Source organism: Syngnathus acus, chromosome 8, assembly GCF_901709675.1.
Source record: "Syngnathus acus chromosome 8, fSynAcu1.2, whole genome shotgun sequence".
In the NCBI taxonomy this organism is placed as follows: Eukaryota; Metazoa; Chordata; class Actinopteri; order Syngnathiformes; family Syngnathidae; genus Syngnathus; species Syngnathus acus.
The window spans coordinates 4,917,515-4,941,884 of NC_051093.1; the positions used below are offsets into that span (position 1 = coordinate 4,917,515).

Sequence of the window (24,370 nt, forward strand, 5' to 3'; positions counted from 1 at the left end):
GCATTGATGTGTGTGCAGTCGATGATAAATATTACATCAAATGAAAATATTTTTCTTGTTTTTATTTTCATTAATGGTCTGAGCACAGACACTTGTGGGATACTATTTAATGAGCTTTTATTTTTTTCAATATACAAACTAACGCTGAACGATAATGAATGCCATGTTAGTGTTCAAGTGTAAAAATAATTTACAGATTTAATTTCAAAAACTTTGATAGCGTTACACAAAGCACAAAATAGGAATTTGTGAGCGAATAGCTGTTATCTTCAGAAAATATTGTCTGAGCCAATGATGATGGGCCAAGCATTGACCCCTGTGGAACATCAACAGCAATTTCCAATTAATGATCGTGACAATTTATTGCTAGATGGTTGATAGTGATGAAATATGCTCTTCAATGAGGAAGGACCAGTGACTTAAATCAGTGCTACTCATCAGCTATAATGACAGAGGCTGAAGGCTGGATATGATTAATATAAAATTACACAAGCACTGTGCTCATTATTCCATTTATAGGTTGTGTGGGGGCACGCAATTCTCTCTGAATGGACTTCCTGTGCCCACCTTGATAAAAGTGGCACAATGTGCAGCTGCACAATGATGGAGGAAGTAAAAAGAACACTGCGCGACCCTCCTCCATCTTTGTCTCCACTGGCGAGCTCCTTCACCCGCCTCCCGGGCGTCTATTTCTCGGAAAACAATGAACTTGCGCTCTCCTTGAAGCACGGCTCTACTTTATCTCCACTTTGCAGCTTAAAGTCACAAGCTAAGCCCAATTACCAAGCCATGATGCGAGCAAATAGTGCAGGGAAGCAACGTCCAGATCTGGTCATTAGTAGCAATCACACATCATGGTCCGTTATTTGATTACAGACAGCTCCCATGCTGGGAGGTCGGTTCAGTATGGAGGTGACGGAGCTCAATGCACAACGGTGGCATTTGCACCTTTCGCTTGAAGAGTTGAGCTTGTTAGCGACTTCATCTGCATTCATTTCAGGTTCGCAAGTGCGATCTGATGAACGCCAAGCTTAACATTGTTTTCGCATATTTTTTTTTAACTTGAGTGGAATAACTGGTCTTTATTTTTCTTTCTGACTCGTGCTTACTGCTTCAAGAGTGAAAACATCAAGGTAAACAGAGAGACCAAATCGAGATGTGTACGAGTTCAAAATTTGGCAAGGGAAGATTGCGTAAACCCCAATTATCCCTTTTGTTAACATGAACTTGAGTTGGTATTTTATTCAAGTTTTAATTCAGCAATTTTCACACCTCAAGCATTGTCTGCTCCTGGGTGCGAGGCTGTACTCAGCATAATGACACTTCAAACTCAATGACATGAAGTGGTTAGGATCGGTTGTTAGGCAACAACATATGAACGTCGTACTAAGAGGTAAGTCACGGTAAATCTAAAAACAAATTGCGCATTTGCCGCTTTGACCGTGGATGCTGCTGAAAGAGTTGTCTGGAGACAACTGAGCACACCATCATGAATTCAAATGGCACCTAAAACTCTCCACGTAAAAGAGCACAGCGGCTTCCGTGACAATATTTCTCGTGAAAATTGAAGCGGAGTCACTCTGGGAACGACAACCGTATTTTAACCGCCACAGCTGATCAAGTTTTACTCGGGACCGGAGGAACGCGCGTGGCCCATAAACAAACGAAATTAACAGTTAAACGCGGCGGTAAAGATTAATCATCTGGTTTCTTTTTGACGGAAGGGAGATTGCACAGGCAAAGTCATTACCAAAGCCTGCAGGCTTCGGTAATTAGTCATCCTGTTGGCTACGCTAGGACAATCATTATCTGGCTCTGGACTGGCGTCCCATAATCCACTAGGTGTCAGCGTCCCATCATCTTCTCATCACGCTGCGCCTGCTTGGATTTATTTATAAGGTGTCAACAGGCAGCCAAAGAATGGACATGACCCGTCCAAGACTTTTGACCTCATCCTGGAATCCAGCATGTCAGCTGACAGTGAGCATCTATTCTTGATTGAACAGTGGCTTCTGTTTTCTTTGTCTTGCATTCACGTACACTGATGTCCTGCGATTGATTGGAAAGGGGTCAGTCCATGTGGCAGGTAGTGTTTGCGGAATGTAGGTCAATGGTAATGTTCAGATACGCCGCTTCAGTTCCAGTGTGGGAATGTTGCAGTAAAGCAATTTGAAAATCTAACAGCACTGCATTGTTTTACTTTTTGCACCAAGTAGAACCTCAAAAATAATTATGACTAGCCACCATCAGACAATTGTATAGCAGGCTGCAGCACATACAAAATATTTATTATATTATTTACTTTTGCGGCTCAGACCAGAATAGCCAACAAACAATGGTGCCATATTTCCGTGCACATTACTTTAATCTCCCCCATGACGAGCAGCGCCATGAGTCTGACTCCTGCTGTCACAACAAACATTGGAGAGAAGTATGTTGACTATGGGCAGTATTAATCCACAATACCCCCACCCCTCCCCCACCCACCAACACCACAAACCCGCATGACATGCTAGTACTGGCAAGCCTGAGAAGCTCAATTAAAGCCAAGACGGGAAGAGCCAACATGAGGTCATCGTTACAAGCCTGAAAACACATCCCCCCCACAATTTCCTGAACGTGCTACAACATGAGCCGTCAGCTTTTTGGCCGTCACAAAAGGGGCAGGCCTAGCATTGCCCCGCCAGATCCAGCAGATGGCACTGTGGTTAAAAACAGCAGTGCCATTCCGAACGATTCAACTTTTTAACGTTTGTATTGAAGCATCATCGTCAAAGTAGCTGCGCAGTCTTAGACAATTGTCGAATTCCGGGCAATGCGGTGACGAGGTAACTAGCTGAGGTGGTCGTTCTTAATGTGACTAAGTCACTATCACTCACCGAGTGACTCACAGGCTAAAATGAGCTCAGCGACGCTCACCACATCACACATGAGCTCACATGGTTAACTTCAATCATGTGACTGTCAGAGGACCTTTTGCTCAACCGCCAGTTATACTGTCTCGTTATTAAGAAAGAGGAAACCAATGTATAACGCTTGTAATTCCACATTAGAGGCCCTGGCAGGTGGCCACAGTTCCTGTGAAATTCTGCGAAACCAAATAAAGGAAAACCCACACCATGATAAAGCAGATGATAACGAAAATCCCTGTCATAAACATTTTTTTTTGTCTTCTGAGTAAAGAAACTGGAGTAAAGGTTATTGGTAAAAAAGCCGTGTCGGTGTACGCGCGTGTAGATTAAAAATGTGGCCCCTGCCGACACGCGATCCCACTAGCGCTCGCTGACGATGACCTCACACCGGAGGAGCTTGGGTTTCTCGCCAGGACAAATGGCGTCCGTCCCCGTTCATTGAGCTCAACTTCTCGGTTGTTTGCGGACAATTATTCAACCGCGCACGGGAAAAGAAAAGATTGCTCTATCCGATATCCGTAATTCAATCGCGCTCTGGACAAAAAAACAAATCTAAGGGCTTGCTTTGATGGTGCTTTTTGAGAACAAGCTAAATAATCAGAGGAACCACTGGAGAGCAGTTTTTGTGGGCAAAGACTTTCATTTGTGTTTTCTGCAATAGCGAAAGTGCTTTTGAGTGTCTCTATCAGTCTGTCCGTCGGTCTATCCGAACGGATGGATGGATAATTTCCTCATTTCCTCATTGGGCAGGTCTTATAAAACTTTTCGTCGGCAACTTGTGTGAAGCCGCAGCAACCGTAAAAATGGGCGCACACCTGAACGGTCCCACATGACAGAGCAAATTGAACATACCATGAGATAAGGCAGTGATAAGCGCAGACGTTTGCTGGAAAGTGCTTTTTTAAGACAGGGTGTGTCCATTTATTCTTTGTCAGGGACGGGGTTACTTGAATACACAATAAGTTAATGGATGACTACTTTGGACATCAGAAGTCAAAGCGATTGTTCAGAAATTGATTTTAAAAAAAGTGATTGGCAACAAAAGAATTTGCCAATACATTTGTAAAATTAATGACAAATTGTAATTTTGAGACCTATTAGGGACAGACAGTGACCATTTTTGAAATTTCACTATAAATAACTTTTTGATGGTTATAAAAAAAAAAAAACATTGGCTGGACTACTATGTGGAAACGATGCAAATTCCGTTTTGGTGGTTCTATGAACAAACCGTCCTCAAGTGTTGCAGGTTGCTTGTATTCATACAAATGCATCCAAACAGATAATTGCACTATGATAATTAGGTGTCTGCTCAGCACAGTTTGAATTCCTGAGATTGGAAATGTAAGACCCTGCAGCTGCAAGTGTTTACGCTCAACTAACTGCCCATGAGCCCATGAGCGCACGTCATGGAAAAACGTATTCCTTCCCACGTGAGTCATTTGGTAAGCTGGACATACTATTTTTTTTTTTTTTTTGTGAAGGTGCGCTGTCTGCATAGTTTGGCTAAAAGTTATTTATGCGAATGAATGACAGGGCAAAAGAACGTCCTTGAGCCAAATTGCTGGACGAATTGGACATTGGATGGCACTTCCGAGCAAGGTTATCTGCATTAGTGGGAAGAACTGCTCACGAGGTTGACATTTCAAAATTAAGGCTTCTGAATAAAAAAATAAATAAAAAATATGCAGATATGTCAATTTCATGGACAAGTGATACTATTTAGTATAGTCACTGAGGTGAGTTGGGAGGGTGAAATATTTTCCCGAAGGGCATAACAGAAAATAATTATAATTAAAATAAAATATAAATTAATGAAATAAAAATAAAAATAAGGCTCTGACATGACAAGGTGTGATTGCGCCGTGTGTTAAGTACATAATAACATTTTCAAGTTTGTAATGACTGCTTTTTTTCTATGCCCCCCCCCCTCGGGTTGGATGATACGCAGTAATAAAAAAATTCTAAAATTCTAATACTTTCTGCCAATGTAGCTGTGCGTACGTATACATTGCACTGCTGTATTTCATGAATGGCACTCGGATTGACGCAATCCCTTAAGGCAATTCTATCCGATCTGCATTGCTCCAAGGTTTCATTTGATGAATGCATTTGGATGAAATCAAAGCTTGCTGAAACACACAAATGACACACACACACGCGCACGCACACAGCGTACTGATGAATGAATGACTCAATCACATTGGTGGATATTGATTGTTGTTTGTGCTCCTCCCAGCATGTTATTTGAGTTGCTTTTAAAGCAGCACGACGTCGAAGTGCACAGGCAGACAAATCCCATTGCTCAAAAACACGTGATTGGACGAATGACGGAGAAAGCACGATCATCACCATCTTCTCCTTTCCCAGACCTTGAAAACGTTATCATTCGAACTCCAGTTTTCCTGTATTCGAGTCAATGACAATGAGAGGAAGAATATGAGGCAGGTGTGTAACAAGTGAGTGGTTTCCTGACGTGCCGCAGCAAGTGACTCACATTTCTCAAACTTCTCATTCAGTTCTTTGAATATTAGAATATTAGAGTACACATGGCCCCGCCCAGTGATCCAGACGATAGGAATAATAAAACCGTATTTGTTATATAAAATACAACCAGTGCTTATCAGTCTTTTGAGGCCTTATCGCAAATGTGGTGTAGTATCAGATGTTAATGACTTCTGATGTATTGAACTACATCAGAAAATTTGCTTTCGTAGGAAACCAAACAAAAAGTTCACATTAACGCAATCTTTCATTTTCTGATGCCATTTCACAACACTGTCGACACTTTGGGGGGGACTTATGAAACGTGACCATTTCCCGATAAAATGCACAAGGGCAGGATGTGTGTCATGCTAGCAGCTAGCACGTTATTAAACGCATGAATGGCTCACATTCCAGTCATCATGTGTACTTTATGACTCAACATGCTGAAAATGGGCTTCCGTAAATCACCTTCACCCCACTACTACCATAACTACTGACTATTTCTACCCAAATGTTATCCAGGCTAACAAAATGGCAGCTAAACACTTGCGAGTTCTTGAGTGCTGATTGATTATACAACAGGGATGAGCGTGAAGTCTGCCATCCTTATCGCATCTTAAGCAGCGTTACATCCACGAGTCACAGTCTGACCTGGAATGACAAGACGGCACCAAGCACATCAGGCCCATTTCTCGCTCCCACTCTTCAGAGTCCGTGGAAGTGGCAGCGCGCTTCGCAGGAAAAAATGTGACGCTGATTCATCAATTAGGCAGAAGGGAGGCTTTGCTTTTCCGAACAACTGAGCGTGTTTTATGACCCTGCGTTTTATGACAATATTTGATCACAGTTTCGTACCGTTTCTTTGTTCAAGTTGTTCGTTTTCCACAAGCTTTTCTTCAAATATTGCTAGCATACTAGCATATTTGCCCGAGTCTTTTTTCAATGTTAGCATAAAAGTAGACAAAATAATATGGCAATGTAACAACAAAAATTCTAATTTTTTTATTTTTACAGACTAAAATCATCCAAGAGACTGAGAATACTTTTTTAATTCAATGTCCTCGAACTGTATTCTGGTAGAACTGTATTTTAAGATTCACTTCCATATGAAGGTCATTGACCACAAATGAGTCACTTTGTATTTCCTGGAATGATAACAATCACTTGCGCTGCTATCTTACATTACAGCTCAATTCAGACGAAGCGGCCACAAACGTTATCGCTTTTGTAAAGAGAATCTCGACAGAAAAACATTCATGTACCTGTTTAACGTTTTTTGTTGGCAATTGTTCAAAGAAGCGTACTTGAAATAGACTTGCTTGTTATATAACAAGAACAGATTTCCCAATAGATCCTGCTCAGGATTTGTTCTTAAATATAAAACAATGTAAACAAGGAAGACTTTAACTGGTGTATTTTTCAGCCATGATTATAAACAAGTGTCTATTTTTTTTTTTGCTGCTATGTTTCTGGTTGCCATGGCGCAGCTAACGAGGGTGAGTGTTTGCGCAACTCGAGCGTTCGCTAACCAGAAGGGCGTCACTTCACTCCGGGAGAGCCTCCAAGCTTTCGTCTGTCACAGTGACTCACGGGGTGTTTCCCGACACAGCGTTGCGAGTTTGCTAGGGATTTCTGCTCTGCTGACATTTTTTTGTTTTGCATTGTTTGCTTTGCGTGACAATAGTTGTATAGCGTCTGGAGGGAAATCGGAGACTCCCTTGAACGGTAAATGGTAGCACAAACTACTGGAATTAAAACAGGTTAACCGTCTGGTCACACGCAAACCATGTTGTGGGATGGGATTCCGCTACGTCGAGCTAGCAATGTGCAAGGACTACATTTACTTGACGACAGTTAATGTGAAAGTGTTCAGTGTCATGCACAATGTGACGTAAAGCCATGACTGCGAGGGGGTATCCAACCACATTGTGTCATTACCCAAATCCAATCTGGTTTCTATCCGCCCACTGGCAACAAAAAGCACAATGTTGCCTGGGAAATACTTTTTTGATGTTGTTTTGAAACTTTTTCTGGGGTATTCCAAGGGAAACACTTGGCCAACTATGTTTCTGCAAGTTGACAATTAAGGGATCACCAAAACCTTATCGCACCGCACACTGCTGTGGGATGGCACTCCACTCAGTCAAAACAAAATGTTGCTCGAAAGAAACTTTTTGGGAACAAAGAACTTGGATTTGGCGACTGCTTCGGGAGTCAATCTGTTTGTGCCAAGACGGAACACTGAGCGATGATGTCGAACGAACGCTATTCGAGCTTCTCCTGGTGAGCTGCCATGTGCTCGTCGCAATTTGGACTCAGAAACAAATTACTGCGGTGGTGTTGTTTTTATTTTTAACAGAACAACCTTCAGGCGCATTTTTTTTCTCTCAGCTGGAATGTATCCAAAGTGACGCAAAGATGAAGCATCATCTTGCATGCTTGGATGAAGCAGATAAAAGTTTACATGGCAGGGGATCCACGGGGGAGGGGGGCTGACAGTAAATCACAAAATATGAAGGAACAGGAGGAGTGTGCCCGGAGAAGACACTTTGGACTGAAGGGGTGGGCGGGACTTACTGGTCCGTGATGACTCATAGATTCTGGCCCGCTCCGGGCTATCTGGCATCTGGAGCTCATTGACGACCGCGCTCCATGGCAACCGGCAGTTGTGGAATTGTAAACAGGCCGAGCCGGTGGAAAGACGAGCGGGAAGCCACTTTTGGCTGCTTGTGCCCGTCTCACTCGCACATATAAAAACGCCGCCTCGACATGCTGAGGTCACAGGGAGCACGTTAGGTGAAAATGATCTTGTGTTGACATGCGATACAGTCCCTCCCTCTTCTGTGAAGTTTAGTACAGACCAATAGGTCAACTTCAAGTCACATGGAATATGAACTTGATCCAGCCGCCAAACCCTGTTTCACTTAGAAACATCAAATTTGGTAGGCCCATCTATTATGAAAAGACGCAGAAAAAGTCTCAAGAACCTATTCACCAAAGGCTACGTGAAGAAAAGTCCAAAGCACATTCCAAATTATTTTGAAAATCCAGCCTCTGGAACTAGTTTGACTAAGCATTATGAAATTTGGTGGGTACACAAAAAAAAAAAAAGTCTCATGAACACACGGCCTAAAATACAAAGCAAATTTGAAGTTTTGGTTTGAAGCATTCCCTCCAAAACTGGCTTAATTCAGACCACAAATTTTGGGGGAAAGTTCAGCCTCTTAAGTCAGTTTGACTCAGCAACATGAAATTTGGTTGGCACTTTTATCATGAGTAAATGCACAAAAAAAGTCTCAAGAATACGAGCCTGAAAAGACACAGGGAGTCAACTATTTTGGTTGAGAGCAGCAATTTCCATAAAAAAACTGGCTCTAATGCACAGCTGTAAATGTTTTAAAAAATGCAGCCCCTGAAGGCACATTAGCAACAAACAATTGAGTAGGTACTTATAGCTTAAGTGGATGCACAAAAAAGTCAAAAACCCGTGACCGCAAAGACAGGGAGTCAAGCATTTCATCTAAGTGTCCATTTACATTTTTTAGGATAATGGCTCCATAGTCCAGTCGTAAATGTTCTGAAAATTCAGCCCCCAAAGGTTGGTTTATTTCGCAGCATTATACTTGGAAGGAACTTCTCTCATGAAAAGTCGCACAAAAAAAAAAAAGTCCCCTTAACCCATGTCAGGAAATACACAGGAAGTCTTCCACTTTGATTTCCTGTCACTTTGAGCCCATTCCCAATTTTTCCCCGTACACACTCAAACAATTGCAACACAAAAATAACACAGTTAAGTGAGACAGATTGCATTCATAATTCTGAAGAAACCGAAATTCTTTGTAAATCTGTCACGTTTCCACAAAGTGAAATTACACAACAGTCAGAAAGAACGCGTGTACTGTATCTATGTATCCATGGTGACGGATATTTAGTATCCGCCGGCGGTCACGTGACGTCCCTACCAGAGAATTTCCTCAGAGCAACACGGTGCTTTTTATAGCGCTCGGCAGAAGCTCTCCCGGGCTTCAACTACTTGTTCGCATACCTTGGAAAGGCCAGCCCGGCGGGCCTTGCACACAACGTGACGACGTCATTCAAAATGCTGCAATTACAAAAGAAAAACAAGATAGGCATGCATTTGCATGCAGTGAATTACACCCACGTCTTCATTTAGTCTCGTATCAATAGGCTGCAGAGGTACAGAGGAAGTTCTAATTGTTTCCTGACAGTTCACAAATCAGAGCCCAGACTGCTTGTGAGCAAAAGTGCTGGGGAAGCAGGTCCAAGCCCGAGCGGTTTTTCCCGTTAACAGCGCGGGAGGTTACTGTGGATTCCTGCACATCCGTCATTTTAGCAGCTTGCTGTAAATATAGAGCGCCTTAATGCTTCTGGATGTCATCTGGTTTTGATGGTTGTTTACTACATGGACTTCAGTGAGTGAAGCACAAGATGAAAAAAAGGAAGGTCGGATAAGATCAACAAGCAGCGAGTGCAAAGTCTGATAACTTAATTCATTCTGACATTTAATTAAGCTTTTTATTATACATTACAGAATATGGCCTATAATTTAATTTCATGTCACCTTTAGCATCTGTCACCATATTAGGAATCTAAACTGGTTTAAACGTTATGGTATTGACATTTAATTAATCAATTGAACAGATATTTATGGTGCGTGAAGAGTGTAAAATGATTTGGGGTGAAGTGACAGACATAAGAGAAGATATTACATGAAGTAAAGGGCTCAGAAGAGAGAGTCCAGAGTATACTTTTTTTGTTGCTTGTTTGTCCCCATTAGCCAGTTTGTCTGTTCCTGTGGTGTTCCACAAGGGTCTGTTTTGGGCCCATCATTTTCACACTCTACATGTTTTCTTTCTATAATAAACTAATTTGAAGATGTCATTGTATAATATTTATGTATACTATATTATGTATACCTATTACTATAAAAACATTATACATAATTTATATTTATTAAGAACTAATATAAACATATTTTGAATTTGTATGAAATGTATTGAATTTGCATTGTGCTCATACTAATAGATCACTTTTTAAAGGGGCGAACACTTTTTTTTTTTTTCTCTTTTGTAATGTAGCTATTTTAAGCCAAGAGGTGCAGTTTCTCATTTGCATGATCTCTACTAATTGTAAGATAATTAGGACTGATTGCCTCTACATGTGACATTTAAAACCTCCATGCAAGAGTCACCATTCAACAGGGTGGGAAACAAAGCACACACCGAGATGCAGCTCAGTAAAAAAATAACATTCTTTATTATAAATTACTGAAATGTCTGTCCACATATAAATAAGTGCAAATCGTTGTGTCGACCAGACAACCTTCAAGCATCTTAAGTACATCTTTATAAAAGATTTTGTCTTCAATGTAAACATGGAGTTGTAAAAAAAAAAAAAAAAGACAGTGGATTAAGACAACCTTGTTTCGTCTCGTTTAAATACATTCATTGGCGAGCGAGTGGCGTTCCTGTCAGTGCCAAAAGTTTCAAAAAATACAAAATATGACCATGTGAATCTCCCGTCACGGAGGATTCAGTCCAAAGTTCAGCCCTTGTAAAGGTGCGACCGCTCTTGTCGAACAAACTCCTAGAATACGCTCTGGGACGGCCATCCCGGGGACTGCCGTTGGACGGATGGACGGACGCCAACGCGTTCATCGAGGCCTCACAGAACATTGTTAGCAGCATCATTAGCGGAGGGAAACTGTGCGTCATCTTCGCCGGGAACTTCACTCCTGGCTGGCTGGCTGTCCTTCCCTCCCTTGTGGGTCCCCTCAGACTTGGAATGAGCTTCTAAATGGGAGAGTCATAATCCTGCATGTATTGCCTCAGAGGATGTGGCAGCTGGTCCCTTGCGGAGGAAATGTCCAAATGTCCGTTCACCGTCTTCCTGCATAAGTGCTGCAAGGTGGACGGGCAACACGCCAGCGGTGTGACCAACTCCAGCGGCACCTTCTCGCCGCCGGAGTAAATATAGTCCACGTTGCGTCCGTTCCCTCTGCTCTGGGGCATGTAGTAATGCACCAGCTTGAGGATGCAGTCAAAGTGGGGCACGGCGGGGATGTTCTTGGGGTCCGTCTGCAGGTAGAAGGAGGCGGCGTCGCACTGGACCCGCAGGTTCTTGGTGCCCGCCGTCGTTTTGACGCTGAGCGTGAAGAGGTGGCGGTTGTCGGAGCTGTCGCGTACCAGGAAGGTGCCGGCCTTCTCGGCGCACAGCAGGCTGTTGGCGTTCTTGCCCGTGATGGCGCCCCAGTAGAAGCCGCTCTCCTGCAGCTTGCGCAGGGTGGCCAGCACCATCTGGTACTGAGCCTTGGACGTGAACGTCTTGTAGCGCTGAGGCAGCCGCATGCCGGGAGAGTCCAAGTGGCTGCTGCTCATGGCGGAGTAGGCCTTGCTGAGAGTTACCATGGCGCTGTGGCCACTATGTGGTGAGATGGTGCTGGAGGTGGGGCGGCACCGCAGAAGACCACACTGGGACAAAAGCGTTCTGAGGAGGTGACACCTGAGGAAGCGGGAAGAGGAGCAAGGTTAGCACACCAAGTCTGGATGCTGTATATAAAACTCTAAAGTTAAATACAACTGAACTTATCTTAACCAATGTATTGTACAATTTCTATATTTAATTCAGGAACCACCAAAACAAAACGGCACAAGATACGTCATTAACCCGTCTTTCCACTATTTGTGACATTTTGCCATGGAAAATCTGAGCCTTGGCGCAAGAGAGGTTGGGAAACACTGCTTGAAACAATATTGCTTTGCGTCATACACGACAGAAAAATTTAGGTGTCAGGATCAGACTAGACAAGAATCTTAGCTAATAATATAATCGGCCAATCACAGTCCAGTAAGTACATCACTGGATTTTAAACTAAATGAACTTTTTACTTTAGAGTCAAATAATTAAGATGAGGGTCTCCTGTTTTCTTTGTCATAGGGTCCACTTCATTGAGGCAATTTCATTTTTGGATCCTTATAAAAAGTATAAATGTGACTTTTGGAGGGTAAAAATGAGATGATGAGAGTACCGTTTGCCTAATTTGAAGTTACGCTCGAGTACTGCAACTTTTGATTGCAGTTAAAGGTACTTAAAAAAAAAAAAAGTCACCTTGGAGTCCAACAATGAGCTTTTCGACAGCTTGACTAGGTTTTTCCTGGCAGTGTAACTTGTGAGTGCGACTGGAGAATAGTGCTCGTTTGTTTTAACGTCTTTGAATCATACATTCCCATTTAGGATGGCGTGCAAATCCGGTAAGTCCTTTTTGTTTGTGCAACCCTCTGCCTCAGGCACCACGGTCAGTTCCAGTAAAGTTATTGTGAAATTTGCACGGGAAGTCCTTAGTCGCTCACAGACACAACTAGAGCTCTGGAAAAAATTAAGAGACTGATAATAAAAAATTATTTTGAGCTTTAAACTGCAAATATTGGTTATTTGTAGCATTGGTTTTTTTTCCCTAAAAAGTTTTTTTTAATTACTTTTTTTGGGGCAGTCTCTTAATTTTGTAACTAACTGAGATAAACATACTAGCAATAATATCCACATGGATGATTTAAAAGTTTGGGAGATAAAAAAAAAAAAAAAAGATAGATGCTCACCTCTTGTTCCAAAGTCCTTTCAAAATTTAAATCCAAATGGTCCAAATGTTCCTCGGTGATGAGGTGCCTTCTTATTTGGTTTGAAATTGAAATTCCTAGCCCAAAAATGGAGTTGTGGGAGTTTGCCAAAGTTGAGCGCGCTGGAGCAGTTGTGAAAGGCGTCTGCGCCCTGCTTGGAAGCACAGGGCTGCCTTTATACAGATCCTCTTGCTGTTCAATGTGCGTCTGCTGGGCTAGCAGGCCCCACCCCCTCCCCCCCTCCTTCCAGTAAGGCGCTGGCAAGTTGACAGGAAACTCTATTTCTCTCTCTCTCTCTTTCACTCACCCTCCCCATGTCGGTGAATTCACTTTTATTATTCATCCGTCATTTGATTACTTTATCGCCACAACAAACAGAAAAAAACAGGTTATGCTGTACGCAATTGCGTATTTACATAGTACAACTTCCTCTTTATTGTCTCGCTATGAGGTAAGGACTTTGACGGTGCCGAAAGGCTTGGTTGTGTAATCAGTTTCGCAGAAATTCTCGGTAAGAGGTTTCCACAAAAAAAAAAAAAAAACTTGCAGGAACCAACTTGGCCAAAGGGGGCGCTAGAATTCATATCACACAAGATGCGTGAGAAAGCGTTCTACTGTACAGGACATAGGAGTTGAAGTAAATTTAGAAGTACTCATCTTTTAGTATTCCTGTACTAAAAATAAATAATTAGAAATTGAAATGTACAGACACCTGAAAATACATGATTACTTCTCACCGGTGCATGGGTCATAAGGAGGATGTTATTGGAATGTCTGGAGTGAGCAGTGGTGATTCCAGAAGCTTTACGTAAAGACAATGTGCATCTTTGGCAATCGTGTTTGTGACTGAGAAGGTGAGGCTGAACACAAGTTAGACTTTGCCTTGCTGACTCAGCCACAATCGCCACAGACACGAGTCGCGGCAGAAGGCTCAGGTAATCTTCCAGTGCCGCGCCGTGGCTTTCCTGAACCAGCTCAATGATTTAGTCATCACGATTACTGACAGCATTAGCAAGAAAATCAATTATCAGTCTGGTATAAATATAATGAAAATATCTATTCTTCACCTACAGCAAGAATTGCTGGCTCTGATCTCATTTGCCCCTCATGCAAAAATGAGCCATGATATCAGATGTGAGCAGAGGCGCATCGGGGGGGGGACAGAGTGGGGGCCTTGCGGGTAGCCAGCTGGACCCACAGAGGAATCAGGTGTTGTCTGATTCAGAGGGGACAGGGGGATGGGCAGATAGCGTCGGAACTTGTTTCCAGAAAATCTCGTGTCATCGCGGTGAGACATGTACTTAACGTCCACGTTCAAAGCCCCCCCCCCACCACCACCACCAACCCTTTCACTTTCCCTCCCCCAACCCCTGAGATAGCTAAGACTCCATATGTGGGGGGGCTCTGAGAAGAACATTCTGATTGGTCGCCATGTCAAGCGGCACGGTTGCTATTATGACCTGCTGACTTTCGTCTCACGCACTGTAATTTACACACTTCCTAGAAAGGGAAGTCTAAGTACAACGTTCCCCCTTCAAAGACAAGAAGCAGCTAAAAAGAGAACTGTTGTGGAAATACAGTACTATGAATTTTACTGTAATACACATTGGGAAAACACAGACTCCTCTGACTTGCTGTCTCACTTCTACGAAAAGTTGAATCGCCTTGTGAACACAAAAGTGGGTTTGTATGCGGCGACTTGGAACACTTGAGCCACATGCTGCTTCACCACATGAGAAAGAAATGAAAGATTCTACCCAATCAAAACTCCAGCGCTTAAGTCCACTGGCTCATTATTATGCAAAGTCAGTCAGTTTAATTATGTAGTGAGGTATAGTCCCTGACAACTCGTGGGTTTAAACCGCTTCAAAAAAAAAAAAAAAAAAAAAACAGCTGCTTTTTCCCACACTGACTCAGAAATGTAGCCTCGCTCACCATTCCCGTAAAAAGGCCGTTGGGCACACACGGGAAGTTTGCAGGAATTCTTCCCCCTGGAATGACGAGCGAAAAAAAATAAATGTTTTCATACTAAATATTTGTCGTGCAGGCAGAATGTCAGGGCCTTGCTAAGGAAGGGATTGTTACCTCTGCCAGGGAAGTTTTCATTGCCTGGTTGTTGGCAGAATTAGGGGGGAGTAATGTTTGGAGTGGGCTAAATTATTTTTCTTTCCTAATTAAAAAAAGCATACTAAGTAAATAAAATTAATAAATGAGATATTTTGAGGGGTGGCTTATTTAGTTTACTACTTGCTGATATTTGAACAAAACTGTAATAATGAAAGGCATCGTTTAATGCGTTTTTAATAAAAATATGAAAATAAAAGGAAATAAAATGTTTAAAAAAACCTTGGATCATTTGATTTTAAAAAAGAATTAAAGCAATAAATTAGGCTGGATACAATGAGAAAAAAAATAGGAAAAGGGTGATTCTATTTTTAAAATATGTACTGTAAATTTTGGCCAATGAATTTGGACTCGGTAATTTAGTAATGCTAGCAAGCTACATACGTGCCACGCAGCCAGGTGGCAGCTTCCTGGCATTGAAACGCACTCATCATCCTTCCTGCTGCCTTCCCGTCATGAGCTGGAGATGTGCAGTCACTTCCTGTGTCTACCTGCAGGCTTCCTCTTTCGTGCGGTGCCGCTTAGCCAACAGGCTTGGCCGCTATGTGATCACTGATAATAACTTCCTGCTCACTGAGCCTCTCACTGTCAATGATGGGAAGTGTCAAGCTGCGAGACATGTTCTTGCTTTATTTTCTTTCTTTTTTTTCCTTCTCAAGAGTGCAATCCTCACACCAACAGCACGCGCTGTGTGTTGACTCCTCGGAGTGTGTGCGTACGTGCGTGTCACAGAATTCCAGGAATTCTCCGGAACATTTTGTTTGTCTTGTCGCCTTCAGGGAATTAGAATACGTACTTTTTTCTCACTTGCGCAGTGAAAAGTAATACATGACACAAAGAGTCATTGTAAATTGCTATACAGCAATAATAATGCATGGCAGATAAAACTAAACTAGTTGTCATTATTTTGCAAGACCTCCGATATTTGAATGCGCTAACCTAATGACCTCAGCTAACTTTAGCACAATCAAGCTAACTAGCTAATAAGATGGCCACATAGACAAAATCTCTTAAATAGTTAGCATGTTTTACATTTTTAATTCTCAGGATTTAAAAAAAAAAACATGTTAGCTTTAGCATTAACAAGTTAACAAAATCAAAGCAATGTGTTGTTATGCGAACGGAATATGTTTTGTGAAGTTAATTAGCTGACTGCAAAAGTTAAAACTGAAAAAAAAAAACGGATCACGGAAGACAAGAAAGGACGGGCGAGGCCTGGAGAACACATGCAGAGCTTCACACGGGCGCGTGCTTCTTACAAGAGGGCTATTTAGGGCGGCGGTGCATATTGTTACTGTCACAAGCCTCTTCTGGGAAAAAGCACAATGCAGCATGCAGATAATAAGTGCTACCATTGATGCATGTCACAAAACCCGATATTACAGCACTCCACACAATAGCAAGTCTCCTGTTGGTACAAACGAATTACGTCCGTAGCGGTAGAACCGGATGAAGGAACTTTTTTTTCCCCACGCATTCCACTCATCTTTTACATCAGTTATTAAGGTAATTACTATTATCTGCGATCAGGTATAACTGTCATGAAACTTGAGCCAAGATCTTTTTTAATATTTAAAATGATTTAAAAACCTCCGGTGGAATTATTCAGCGTATATTTTTATTTTCACAAACATTTGTGTATTTAATATATTTTACAGGCGGAAGTCAAAGAGTCCTTCTTGCATATAAACAAAGGAGACGTACGTCAAAGAGTGTTTTTTTTGCGAAAGCGCATGTTGCAGAAGCGCTTAACTGTGGTTCTTCCTGGCATCTGACGCTTTGCTAAAACAACTGCTCAAAGTTGTAATTACAGCCAGTGTTCTCATTGCTGACACGCGAAGCACATGACGCGTCACAGGTTGATTTGTTTGTTTGTTTGTTTACAGTAATTGAAGAAAAAAAATGATGACAATGTGTATGTGCAAAACAAAAAGGTAATTAAAGGAATTTGAAACTTCCTCATCACTTGTTAGCTGTCCTGAAATGTTACGGGAAAGAAACGTGGTGTCGTTAAGAATAGATTGCCATGATTAATCACCTTTGACACAAACACACAAACACACACACACAAACACACAAACACACAAACACACAAACACACAAACACACAACACACACACACACACACACACACACACACACACACACACACACACACACACACACACACACACACACACACACACACACACACACACACACACACACACACACACACACACACACACACACACACACACACACACACACACACACACACACACACACACACACACACACACACACACACACACACACACACACACACACACACACACACACACACACACACACACACACACACACACACACACACACACACACACACACACACACACACACACACACACACACACACACACACACACACACACACACACACACACACACACACACACACACACACACACACACACACACACACACACACACACACACACACACACACACACACACACACACACACACACACACACACACACACACACACACACACACACACACACACACACACACACACACACACACACACACACACACACACACACACACACACACACACACACACACACACACACACACACACACACACACACACACACACACACACACACACACACACACACACACACACACACACACACACACACACACACACACACACACACACACACACACACACACACACACACACACACACACACACACACACACACACACACACACACACACACACACACACACACACACACACGCCTTGTCATGTAGTCACATTGCGGATGAAAGTCATTTGAAGCAACACAACGCTCGCTTGCAACACCCGGGCCGTTTTGTTGTCTTGTTTCATGCTGCAAAATACAGAGAGTGGGAGAAACTTGCGCAACTTCAAGCGTGCTTGCTTCACAACATTCTGGATTGTTCCCGTTTTCCTCATGGATGACATATCCAAGCTTTCCTAACATGCGTGGACCAACGTTTCCGCGTGAAACTCGAGCACTTATGCGTGACGGGGATAAGGATAAAGGATTCCAAGGAACTGTTTAGGAAGCATTGTCACAATTCTAGCTAGCTAGAGATACGATTAGGGTGTACCCAGAAAAAAATAACTCCATCGAAAAACGTTTTCGATTCAAAAGATGTGACTGTATCGAATCGCTTCAGTTTAAAATATATCGAATCGTGTTTTACTGGAGAACGAAACAGTATCTTGGAGGGAAACTACTGACACGTTCATTTCTATTTTAAAATAACAAGTGTCAACAACAACAAGCATATATTGTAAAACAAAAAGCGTCTCATTCTTTCTCGAATCCCGCTGAATCAAACCGAATCGTTTCACTTTCAAATAAACGCTCCTAAAATCGGATCGCACCTATCATATATCGAAATGCGTATCAAAATCGTCTTTTATTGGACCAACGCATACCCCTGACACACAAACTTATACATACATATTCGCTTACAATAGGTGCTATTAAAGGTGTGGATTGAGAAATATTTTTGGGCTTACAGCTCTTATTCCTGCAACAATGCGAACATTTTCTTGTAAATCCAAGTACTTATTTAGTCAGACATACAGCAGTCAGAATACTATTTATAAGTTTTCTTTTCTCATATCATCATCGTAAACAAATAGCGCGAGTTTGTAACCCTGATAAGGTCATGAGGTCATAGATACACACACCCCGAGTAAAAAATGCCTATCTGGCAAATAGCTCATGCTGAAAACGGGCCGTTGTTATTCACGGCGGTATTAGGATTGATCCGACCCGGGCTGCCTGGCACCGCCGCCGCCGTCCGTTTATCAGTATCGGGTGGCGGGAGACGGAGGCGGCGGTGACATAATGGGGATGTTCAGAATGGACTTTGATTCCCACCAGCGGGTCTGGAAATAGCAGGCTGATGTCATTGGGAAGAAGGCTAATGAATGTGTCTGCGCTGGAACAGCAGCTCAGACTCAACCGCGCTGATAGCTGAGAAGGTTGTGGTTTTTAAACACGAACACACACGCACGTATAGAGACACGCGCATTATTCATATGCAAAACAAGCGGTCCAAATTGTTATCCGCATGATGAGGCTATGCAAAAAGCGGGCGGTAATCTGATCCTGTACCATGCCGGTAAGAAGTTTCCAAATAGAAAGTGTGTGTGTGCGCGCGCGTGTACGAGTGTGTGTAAAGGTTCACATGACGCACAGACACACCTGCAAGGATGGATGGAAGCATGGCTAGATGCTTCCACGATAGCCAGATTGCACAGCAGATACTAATTGCTGTATAAATGTACGACGACTACAACATTTGAGAAGTAGCCAAAGCCGAGCGCCGCGCACTGCCGCGTTTCAAAGACTTTCTTTTGAAGGAGCTTTCCTCCTTTACCTGGCAGATGTTTCAGGACGCCACATGCCTTCTGCTTTGATGCCATCAGGAAGCGATTTTCGTGACTCAGCGCGTAAATGTGGTCACACGTACAATGAGATCATACGAGGGGAGCGCGAGCCATTTTCGCACGCTTCAATGGAGCCTTTGTTTGCGATGCAGGTGGGGCGAGGACACGATCGACATCCTAGGATATCAAAAACGTATCCTTAAATGGCAAGAGGGGAAGAAAAAGGTTATAAAAGACGTAAGCCGCAAATGTATTCAACAATACGCGTATTTTGACATCATTGCAACATTGTAACAAGTCACGCCTGGCGCCAAAGTGTCCAAGAAAAATACATCACACAGCATGACACACTTCCCCTATTTTAATTAGGGAGTATGACTTCATACATGACAGCGCATTTCTACATTTAGGCACACAAGCTCATGCACGAGTCCACTTGACCCCCTTACAGGGACCCTTTAAGGTTAATCGTGATGTTTAAGAGGTCAGACTCATGACTTATGATTTATCCCTGTCTTTTTTTTAGTGATGGGATGATGAAGCTTCAAATCTGCTTCATGAACCAGTCGTATTTTTTGACTCTGCCACAATTGCAAATCTAAGAATGCAGTGCCATCTTTTTTGCTTTGTCTGCACTTTGACTGGATCCTAGGCATTAATAATTCAGCGTTGTTTTTTTTTTAATGGCCAACTCACTCCTCAATTTGTGAACAGCACTAGCAGATATCAATTTATCTTCGACAAACAGATAGAAATAAAAAGTTCGCCATATTTTGCACCACATCTTTCCATACCGGGAGTCGCTATGGCAACCACCTGACAGAGAGACGGCGAAAGTCACTTCTCGGAATTTACTTTATGGGGTCATTGTCAGCCTCTGCGCACTGACCTGAAAAGTTAGTCCGCCTGCCGACACCTGCTTGGTGACTGCTTGATAGTACTTCAGTAAATTACTCATGGCACTTGACGGCACTGCCGCACACCAGGTTGTTTTTCACAGTATGGTGTGATTGGAGGAGGAGAAGAAAAAAAAATTACAGAAGATGAAAACCAAAATGATACACTATCACTCAAACAGCATTCAAGCCATTTCCTTTTGTTCCCTTCAAAATGGGCGCTCCCCAACAACAGGAAATTCTTCTGGAGGCACTCCAAAAGCACTGCCTGCTTTTATTTTTTTCAAATTCATGTTATTGTTTTGCTCCCTCCCACTTCCCAGCTAGGAATCCTAGAAGGACCGGTACAGTGAGTTCCGAACAGCGGGTCAACAAAACACCTTGCGCCATTTCAGAAAGCTTTGCCGTCAAATGTGGACGTTATGAATGTGCACCACAAGCTTTGGTGAGGTCACTTGTTAAAATTCCCACAGGAGATAATGCTGGCACACCACAAACACACACACAACCAGAATTCCCAGAATGAAAGCCACACACACACAAATGCACAAGTGAATGAATGCGCACAAAATGCCACATTTTCCTTCTCACCCGCCACCCCCCAAAAACAAAGTCCATCCCTTCCAGTAAGTGTAATAATGAATGCTGGCAATCCGGGCGGTCACATTACATCAACTTCTGCTAACGTGTCAAATCATTGACAGAAGCCTTTTATTGTCTGCACGTATTCACACTTACAAGTCATAAAATGCGGCCTATTCCTATTCTGGTCTGCTGATAAGACGCAAATAAAACAAAACAATTACATGCACAAGTTCCAGGAAAGCTTCTTTTCCTCCTCCCAGAGGCAACATTTGGGAACTCTAAATGGGTACCATTACCAGTGTATGGAACTTACCGTAAAACGGGAACTGGTCGAACCATTTTTGAAATACTACACATGCATGTAAAAACAGTAAACAATTGTGTAATGCAACGCATATTAAGAATTTGTTTTAGGAATAAAAAAGGAGATTCTTGCTTGCACAGCCTGTTAATTTGTCACTCCCTCAAATTTAGTCATATAAAAAAAAAGAGAATATAACATTGTAGATTATATGCCTTACCTGTTGTCGGAGTTTGGTCATGTGATGTTCACAAGCTGAGCCGTGATTGGTTGTGACTTGAGGCGCGGGAACTGTCATTTTCAGTTGACAGCAGGTGGTAAAATGGCCACCCCCTGAGATGGATCAGAATGCCGTGTTTAGATTAGTGGAGCCAGGTCCGAATGTAATTTTAAAAAAAACGTGCAAATTTAATATAATTTTTCTTTATTAAAAAAACAAAATGCATCAATGTTGTGGTATCACTAGCAAAGAAAAAAGCATTGCATGAAAATAACCGTTAAATTTACGAGGAAAAAAAGTCATTTTCCCAAAGCAACGTGACAGAAGTTAGAGTAGTTATATTTAATCAGCAGTTGCTTGGAAATATCCACTTCACATTACTTATGAGTAAAAATAGTTTAGAAAAAAGAAATATTTGCAAGTCAACCAGCGTGCCTGAACAGGTTGTGATCTACTTCCCTTTTAGAAGTGAGATTTCATTGGAAGTCTGAAGAGACAATGCTGCATCACGTGCACAATAGCCATGCTCATCTAACGCCACGCAACAATCCATAGGAAGAAAAAGGAGGGCATGTCTTGTTGTGGCTGCCTTCTAATCCTCTTTCTGAGAAACGCTGCCCTCAGGAATCATTCACTGTCCCTCTCCAGTGTATAATGTTGCACCAGTGATTTATTGTATGGCTGTAAAAAAAAAAACAATACTGCTCACTTCTAAAGTGCATTTTCAATAAATATGTGGCAGTTGTATTTTAGCCATACCCCTATTGAAGGATGCAAAAATAATATTCAAAAGAACTACAACGCAATGCATGACGGGATAGCTAGCAAAAACGATATATATTTTTTATTTATTTATTTATTAAATGCCATGAATGTGTAGTGCATAACATATACCATAGCATTTATACTTAGCAAATATGAAACATTCGTAATAATTGTATTTATCTGTATTTTGTAACCGCTTTACACACAAAATGGACGGGCGGTGGAAGACAACAAACTCGATGACGCAATGCATCACGGGATATATGCAACTAACAAGTTTCATGTTTGTTCTCCTTTTGTATTGATTAGGCATTAATTGTTCAAACTCTTTGTTAAAAAATGTTGAAAATGAAAACAAACCACAATTTAAAAAAAAAAAAACGTTTTCGCTTACTTACGGGTTTTTGCCCCAGCTCTCCGCGCGACGTGTGAAAAGTGTAACAGCCAGGCCACAATTGTAATATGGGTTTGTTTGGTAACGTACTCACTGCCTGTGCCACACCGTTGACATTTTATGAACCTCAGTTTTCCACGCAAAGTAGGCACTGCAAGGACTCCCGTTACGGGGTACCTTCGGTTCTCCCGCCGCCGTGCCTGCGCCAGGAGGAGAAAGGCGGAGGGACGCTTCTGGGAAACAATCTGGGCCTAATTGGAAGCGGCACACTCGAGAGAAAAAAAAAAAAAAGGCGCGAGGGTCCGCTGGGGAAACCGCAAATGATAATATTGGAGCTATCACTGGGACACGTACAAATTGTTTATTATGGAACCTCTGATCTTTAAATTATTAGTTTCAGTTGGCAAAGCTATAAAAAAAAAAAAAAAAACTGGCACACTTGCTCCTCAAAAATGTGGCCTACAAAAATGTCCCATGGAAAATTATAAAAATAACATTGGTGTGATATTAACGCACAAAACCTGATACACTCTTTCCTAGCGACAACATTTAATAATTTTTTAAAAAGCACTGTACAAGATGGATTTTTTTGGCAGAAATTAGAGTTGTGAAATTTTCGATTTGCATGTTTTTGTGCAGTTAAAATGAAAAAGAAATGTGATGAATGTGACATTTTTGACACCATCTCGATCCCAACATTTACATTAAAATCAGGGATGCACTGATACCAGTTTGTTTCTGTGGTGTTTTATTTTAACCAAATATTGTTTGAAAACAAATGATGGAACAGGGTCTTTATTATTAAAAAAGCTCCTCAACATCTGTTTCCAGTAAACCTGTTTGGATTTTCATCCACAAAATGTAACTCAAAGCTCAACAGCTCACTTTGTATGCGGCCGCATGGTGCTGAGAAACAGCTCTGTGTGACATCTGAGCCAGAGTAGGAAACTTTATTAACCCAGCAGTGTAACGGTTATCTCGAGCCGTTGCAGTCGCTCCGAGGTATGGTTAATCGAATTGCTCGTGTTGAGAAGTGCTCGCCTTCAGCCCTCCTCTGGACAATTTTGCAGTGTATAATTTTTCAGTCGGCTTTAGTGGTGTCATCCAGCTTTACTGTGTTTTGCTGTTTGTAGTGACGTCTCACGAGGGAGTCACGGGGTCACCATTTTCCCCACACACAGAGCATTATAACCATTATCATCCTCGACGGCTGAGATGTGATAATTCAAGGCGGCGTATGACCTTGTGTCCTCCATCACGTTGCTTATTTGTAAACTGCAATCCCCTCTGACCTGCACTACTGTCCAATCCATTGAAAGTATTCACGAAAGTAAGATCACATTTCCAGGCATAATGTACGTATTTCCGCTGCATATATGCTGAGATCGGACACACACGCACACGTGAAGCTGTGGAATTGCTTCAGGCTAGAAAAACATGCAGATGTTTAATTCATATGCAGAAAATTAGCTGGAAGAAAATCGGGCTTTTGTATCATTGAACAAGCAACCAGCCAGTGGGCCGTAGAACATTAAGGATTGATTGTAAAAGATTTTATGAAGCCTTTCCTCAGGCTGCACTTAGTCTCATAACGCCCCCTGCCGTCCATAACACACAACTATA

The 24,370-nt window shown here is 42.2% G+C and overlaps 1 protein-coding gene across 1 annotated transcript; it reads right to left on the minus strand.

Moving 5' to 3' along the window:
- Nucleotides 1–10,655: 10,655 nt before the first annotated feature.
- On the minus strand, nt 10,656–13,207 carry LOC119125918 (suppressor of cytokine signaling 3-like). The gene is made up of 2 exons (XM_037256894.1): nt 13,016–13,207; nt 10,656–11,921 (listed from the first exon to the last, which is right to left on the minus strand). Exon 2 carries the CDS (start codon nt 11,825–11,827, stop codon nt 11,213–11,215), a length of 615 nt encoding a protein of 204 aa, XP_037112789.1. The 5' UTR covers nt 11,828–11,921; nt 13,016–13,207; the 3' UTR covers nt 10,656–11,212.
- Between the last annotated feature and the right edge of the window lie 11,163 nt (nt 13,208–24,370).